This window comes from Cucurbita moschata, unplaced genomic scaffold (genome assembly GCF_002738365.1).
Source record: "Cucurbita moschata cultivar Rifu unplaced genomic scaffold, Cmos_1.0 Cmo_Scf00058, whole genome shotgun sequence".
Taxonomy (NCBI): domain Eukaryota; kingdom Viridiplantae; phylum Streptophyta; class Magnoliopsida; order Cucurbitales; family Cucurbitaceae; genus Cucurbita; species Cucurbita moschata.
In genome coordinates, this window is record NW_019268574.1 from 497,180 (window position 1) to 504,238 (window position 7,059).

Sequence of the window (7,059 nt, forward strand, 5' to 3'; positions counted from 1 at the left end):
CAAGCAACAGTGGCGTTGTCAACATCAGAAGCAGAATATGTTGCAGCAACTTCAGCAGCGTGTCAAGCCATTTGGCTAAGAAGAATGTTAGCTGATCTTCAACAAGAGCAAAAAGGGGCAACAAAGATATTTTGTGATAATAAAGCAACTATTTCTATGACAAAGAACCCAGCGTTTCACAGTAGAACAAAACATATTGAACTTTGACATCACTATATTCGTGATCTTGTTGCAGACGAAGAAATTGACTTGGAATATTGTAACACCGATGAACAGCTAGCAGACATACTTACCAAGGCTTTGTCAAAAGAAAAGTTTTGCTACTTCAGACGATTACTTGGCATTTGCAACTTTGAATCAAGGGGGAGTGTTGAGATATGATTCAAAATGAAGATATGATTCAAAGTAGTTGATATATGATTCAAATATTCAAACTAGGAGATTGTTAGTAGATTTGAATTTTTTCTAGATTTCGATGATTTACTATTTCTAGTCGTCAGTAGACAATAATAAAGCACTGCACCATTCATCTATTCTTATCTCTTTCACTCTCCCTCTTTCCAACAATTTATGGCTTAAAGCAGACATACTTAGGAAGGTTTTGTCAAAAGAAAGGTTATGTACTTGACATCTGCAACTTTGAATCAAGGGGAGTGTCGAGATTTGATTCAAAGTAGTTGAGATATGATTCAAAGTATTCAAAATGAAGATATGATTTAAAGGAGTTAAACTACTATTCAAAGTATTCAAATTACCAAGATTTTAGGAGATAGATTTGAATCTATCTAAATTTCCATAATTTACTATTGATACAGTATAAGCCTATAGAATTTCTGATCCAAAACCTATAAATACTGGAATTGTGTAACTATGAGTTAGTGTACAAGGCTATAAATCGAATTGTGTAACCATGAGTATTGAGTTAAGAAAACAATAAGAAAGCACGGTAACTTTCATTATTTCTATTTCTTTCCCAATTCCTTTTTATTTTATCTATTCTGGTCTCTTTCATTATCCCTTCCCCGATAGAACAAAGCTATGCCCGTGAAAGGGGAAAACAAATAATGTCTGAAATTTTCTGATTTTTTTCCTCTCTTCTGTGTTCATCTCTCCCCAGATCGGCTTTGCGTGCTGCTTGTTCTTCACGATTCTGTGTTCGAGCTTAAATGTTGAAGTTCTTCATGGATTTTTGAACTGGTTTTCGAGTTTTGAGTTCTCGCGGAGTTTTTTGGGGTTTAGATTTTGTTTCCCAACTGGGGTTTTGGTGATTCTGTGGTTTTTGGGTTTGTTTGTGAGTTTTACCATTTGGATCTGATGTTGATGATCACTTAATCAAGATGGAGCACTACAAAGTTTTGGCTCTGGGTTTTGTCTCTTTGATCTTGCTGCTTCCTTCACTATGGCTTGTTTCTGCTAACATGGAAGGTTCGTTCTGCTTGGAATTGCTTTCTTCTTTGCTGAATTCGTTCCTTTTGTGTTAAATCACTTCTGAATGTGGAAATGCCTCTGTTCTTCTCTATCTCCTTTTTGTTTCTTGTGTATTTGGACAACTGGAATTGTTCTTGGAGGTTAAATAGTTCATTATTTTGTGTGCTTTTGTCTCCTTGTTGGCTTGGTTGTAAGATTAGGATGATATTCAAGCTGCCAATGGTGTTTGTTAGAGGTTTATGCATAAGACTGAAATATGTAATCTAATATCTATTGTAGAAGTTGGAAGACACCTTAATGGGTTCTCCATTGAGGGGAATTCGAAGTTTATAGGCCACAACATGGATAATACAAAAGGGTCTGTTGGTTCTTTTCCTTCATTTCTTGTTGTAAATGATCAATGGTTGATTGCTGGGTCATGGGATGTAATTCGTGTTCTTTCGTCCCTGTTTCGAATGTTTATGTTAGATGAAATCAGGGAACTTCCAATGACTTGTTTATAAATCTTGAACTATGGACTTGATGGTCGTTGTGGCAGCTAAGACCTTCGTAGCTGTGAGATCCCGCATCGGTTGGGGAGGAGAACGAAATACCCTTTATAAGAGTGTGGAAACCTCTCCCTAGTAGACGCGTTTTAAAAACCTCGAGGGGTAGCCTGAAAGGGAAAGCACAAAAACGACAATATTTGCTAGTGGTGAGCTTGAACCATTACAAATGGTATCAGAGCTAGACATCGGGCGATGTGCTAGCGAGAAGGCTGAGCTTCAATAGCGAGGACGCCGGGCTCCGAAGAGGGGTGGATTGTGAGATGCCACATCGGTTGGGGAGGAGGACGAAACACTCTTTATAAGGGCGTGGAAGCCTCTCCTTAGTAGACACGTTTTAAAAACCTTGAGGGGAAAGCCCAAAGAGGACAATATCTGCTAGCGGTGGGTCGGGGCTATTAGATTAGTTTTGAAGATTAGTGTTTTCAAAACAGTTTAGTCTGTTGGAACTCTTTTTTCTTTGTGCTGGCATGTTGTTCTTATCCCTTTGTTAATAAGTTCACTTTTATTTTTGAACAGGTGATGCTTTGCATAGCCTAAGAACCAGCTTGCAGGATCCTAACAATGTCTTGCAGAGTTGGGATCCCACACTTGTCAATCCCTGTACATGGTTTCATGTTACTTGCAACAATGATAATAGTGTCGTACGAGTGTAAGCTATTCGCTCATACATGGTCTCGTCTAGAGACGCGTATGATAAGTAATAATTCACAGGACTGCAAATAATCTAGCTCTTGTTTTACGTTTCTTCAGTGATCTTGGACACGCAGCTTTATCGGGCACACTTGTTCCACAGCTTGGCTTGCTAAAAAATTTGCAGTATCTGTAAGTACCGTCCGGTCTCTTTCAAGCTGTCATGGTCTTGTAATATATTCCATCAGTACAATGGGCAGCAATGATATCGAATTTTGTTGAGGGAAAATCTGTTTGAACTGATTATGTGTGGGGATGATATAATTTATTCTAAGACTATGAACCCTAGGCATGGGATCTTGATCATAATCTTCTGTTTCTTCCTAAAGTTTTCTATTATCTATGATGAAGAACACTTAACGTGTCATTTATAGTGGTCAACCGAAATCTCTTGTACATAATATCCTGAACGTCCTAGAAGGCTCGAATCCGACGTGTTATTGATCGCGCATAATAATATCGACGATAGTTTTTCCATTTTCATCATCAATCTTTTATTTGACTAAAAATCTTTGTTTCCCCCTTTCTTGATGACAGAGAGCTCTACAGTAACAACATAAGTGGAGTAATCCCAAGTGATCTGGGAAATCTGACTAGTTTGGTGAGCTTAGATCTTTATTTGAACAGATTTTCGGGTCCAATTCCCGACACGTTAGGCAAGCTGTCAAAACTACGATTCCTGTGAGTTGCAGTTCTAATTAGTCTATTCTGATTGAGTTGTTTTGTTTAGTTCTTACATTGTTTGTTCTTGGAATGTTTTAATATGGATAGCCGGCTGAACAACAACAGCTTATCAGGTCCTATTCCTATGTCATTGACGAATATCTCATCCCTTCAAGTGTTGTGAGTATACCTCGCTCGCCTTCAAAAGTTCGCCAAATTGTATCGATATTGTACAAATTATGAGGATAGCGTTTCTTTTCTAGGGATCTATCGAATAACCATCTCTCGGGCGTGGTTCCAGATAACGGTTCCTTCTCCTTGTTCACCCCCATCAGGTTTTTTTTTTTTTTTTGATGATTGTTACGAGTCCGTGGTTTCTAACTTTGATTTTTACGACATAGCTGAACAACTTGGTTCGTTTACCCCCCCGACAGTTTTGCCAACAACTTGGATCTTTGTGGCCCTGTTATCGGACGTCCTTGCCCTGGATCGCCTCCGTTTTCTCCTCCTCCACCCTTTGCCCCGCCATGTTAAGAATGAGAAATAGAAATAGAAATAGAATTGGGAAGGCATGTATTCTCATTGATATTGATATTCTTAGGATACAAGTTAGAAACTAATATGTACCAATGAGAAAAATATAAAATAATTAAATATTGAGAATAAAATAAAATATACGGTGAATCAAATCATAAATAAAGAATATTAAGATATAATATCTAAGATATATTCTATAAATAATATATACTCTAAATATTATGATATGTGGAAATCACTACGAGGAGAGTAAGTCGGATTACCTTGTTGATTGAATATCTCAAGGCAAGAACATTGTTTGTGATTCAAATCACAACACAAGTGAACATTGTTTGAGATTCAAATCACAACGCAAGTAAGATCGATCATATGTAGCTTGCATGATTCTTGTTGATCAAATATCTCAAGGAAGGAACACTTGATTGAGATTCGAATCACTCCACAAGCAAGATTGATCATATCGAGCTTGAATGATTCTCAAATAAAGTAAATTGCGTGGAACTTTTAAGTCTTGAAGAATGTATCTTAATCAAGTTAACTCTAAACAAGTATTTGCCATAGCTCGATTAACTCTAAACAAGTATTTGCCATAGCTCGATACTCTAAATTGATGGCTTCCCAAAGCTTTAGTGAAAATATCTTCCAATTACATTTTAGTCGAAACATAATATGGCTTGATGATTCTAGCTTGTAATTTTTCTTGAACTATATGACAATCTATTTCAATGTGTTTCGTACGTTCGTGAAAAACTGGATTGGCTGCTATGTGTAATGCTGCTTGATTATCACAATATAATGATGCTGGTTCGGACAGTGGAACTTTCAAGTCTTGGAGAATGTATCTTAATCAAGTTAACTCTAAACAAGTATTTGCCATAGCTCTATACTCGGCTTCTGTTGATGATTTGGACACATTGGTTTGTTTTTTTAGACCTCCAAGAAATAATTGAATTTCCAAGGAAAATGCAGAACCCAGAAATAAACCGTCTGGAAGTTCGACAACCACCCCAGTCTGAATCGCAATATGTTTGTAATCTCAAGTTATTTTTAGATGGTAGTAGAAGTCCTTAACCAAGAGTACCTTTAGGTAGTAGAAGTCCTTAACCAAGAGTACCTTTGATATATCTCAAAACTCGAAGAGCTGCCTCTCAATGTGGTTTTCTTGGTTCATGCATAAATTGACTAAGCATACGAACTGAATACATTATGTCAGGCCCAGTAACGGTTAAATATATTAATCTGCCAACCAACTGTCTATATTTACTTGGATCATTCAACTTTTCTCCTCCGGTTGAAGAAAGTTTTAGATTTTGCTCCATAGGAAATTTTTCTGGACATGCTCTCGTAAGACTTGTGTCTTAAAGAATGTCTAGAGCATACTTCCTTTGAGACATAAAAGTTCCTTTTCTAGACCTAGAAAATTCAATACTTAGGAAATATTTCAAATTCCCTAAATCTTTGATAAAGAATTTCTCGAGTAAACTAGTCTTGAGATGTTGAATTTCTTCGAAATCATTGCCTGTCAACAGAATATCATCAACATAGATAAGAGCTGCAGTGAAAGAAGTACTTTTACTCTTAGTAAATAAAGAGTAATCTGCTTTGGACTGAGTGTAGTCTGCATTTTGTATAGTGGTAGAGAATATGGAGAACCAATTGCGAGAAGCCTGTTTTAAACCATAAACAGATTTATGAAGCCGGCATACTATATTCTTCCCCTGTCGGCAAATACCTAGTGGTAAAGACATATAGACTTCCTCGTCTAGATTACCATGGAGAAAGGCATTTTGAACATCCAACTGATGAGTGAACCATTTTCGAGCAGCGGCAATAGTGAGTAAGCAACGAAGTGTAGTAAATTTCGCTATAGGAGAAAATGTCTCTTTGTAATCAACACCTTCAACTTGAATGTATCCCTTTGCTACCAGTCGAGCTTTATAACGTTCAATAGAACCAAGAGTTGTGTTTAATCTTGTACACCCAACGACAACCAATAGCTTTATGGCAAGGTGGTAGAGGAACGAGTGACCAAGTATGATTACATTCCAAAGCTGCAATTTCATCATTCATAGCCTACTGCCATAATGGGTTGCCAACTGCCTCATCATAGGTTTTAGGTTCTGTCTGGACTGTAATAAGAGCTAGAAAAGCACATTGAGTAGGAAAAAAACGAGTGAATGAAAGGTAATGATGAAGGGGATACCTGGTGCCAGTGTTGGGACTTGAGCTAGAGGTTAAATGATTGGTTCCAGAAGACATCTCATAATCATTATAATAAGCTGGAGGTTGTTTGGTAAGAGTAGAATGTCAGAGTGGAACTGATGTATCAGGTGGGATAAGATTAGATTTAATGGGTGAATCTGGTGAATCTGGAACGGATGAATTTGGAGAAGGAATAGAAGGCGGAGGAGACGACGAAGGAATAGAAGGATTAGAATGGATGTTTGGGTAGGATGGATCATGAACCGGTAAAATGGGAGTTGAAGGAGCTAATGTCAAAGTTTGTGAAGCTGATGAAAAAGGAAAATCATCTTCACAAAATTTAACATCACGATTGATAAAGAATTTTTTAGATTGCATGTCATACAATTTGTAACCATTGTGACCACAAGGATATCCTATGAAAACACAAGGAATTGCTCGAGGCTCAAATTTTTGCTTAGGATGTACTACAGTTGCATAACACTTACAACAAAAAACTTCAAGATGGTGAAATGTAGGTGGTCGTTTGTAGAGTGCTTCAAAGGGTGTTTTGTTAGATAACAATGATGATGGTGTTCTATTTATAAGATAAACAGCAGTTAAAATGCATTCTCCCCAAAAATTAAGTAAAACCTATGACTGAAAATGAAGAGAACTAGCTACATTAAGGATATAACGATGCTTACGTTCTACGACTCCATTTTTTTGTGGAGTATATACACAAGTGCGCTGAAATTCAATGCCACAAGAAGTAAAAATTGGTTGCAAAGTTAGGAACTCAGTCCCATTGTCTGATCTAACTATCTTAATAGTAGTATGAAATTGAGTTTGAACAAATTTAACAAAGCTTACTAACAAATGGTGGACTTCTGATTTGTGTTGCATAAGAAAAATCCAAGTACATCGAGTAAAATCATCAACAACAATGAGAAAAAAATGCAAACCAGAATGGGTTGGAATTTTATGTGGACCCCAACCATCACAATGTAAC

The 7,059-nt window shown here is 37.0% G+C and overlaps 1 protein-coding gene across 1 annotated transcript; it reads left to right on the forward strand.

Annotated features, from left to right (window-relative positions):
* The first annotated feature begins 1,018 nt into the window (after nucleotides 1–1,018).
* On the forward strand, nucleotides 1,019–3,873 carry LOC111436650 (somatic embryogenesis receptor kinase 2-like). The gene is made up of 7 exons (XM_023074365.1): nucleotides 1,019–1,425; nucleotides 2,493–2,625; nucleotides 2,727–2,798; nucleotides 3,204–3,347; nucleotides 3,438–3,509; nucleotides 3,593–3,664; nucleotides 3,764–3,873. Exons 1-7 carry the CDS (start codon nucleotides 1,338–1,340, stop codon nucleotides 3,861–3,863), a joined length of 681 nt encoding a protein of 226 aa, XP_022930133.1. The 5' UTR covers nucleotides 1,019–1,337; the 3' UTR covers nucleotides 3,864–3,873.
* The last annotated feature ends 3,186 nt before the right edge of the window (nucleotides 3,874–7,059 follow it).

Coding starts and splice junctions, on each gene's coding strand:
- LOC111436650 (XM_023074365.1), top strand. CDS start 1,338: ATGGAGCACTACAAAGTTTTGGCTCTGGGTTTTGTCTCTTTGATCTTG. Junction 2,626..2,726: donor GATAATAGTGTCGTACGAGT/GTAAGCTATTCG, acceptor ACGTTTCTTCAG/TGATCTTGGACACGCAGCTT. Junction 3,348..3,437: donor CTGTCAAAACTACGATTCCT/GTGAGTTGCAGT, acceptor TAATATGGATAG/CCGGCTGAACAACAACAGCT.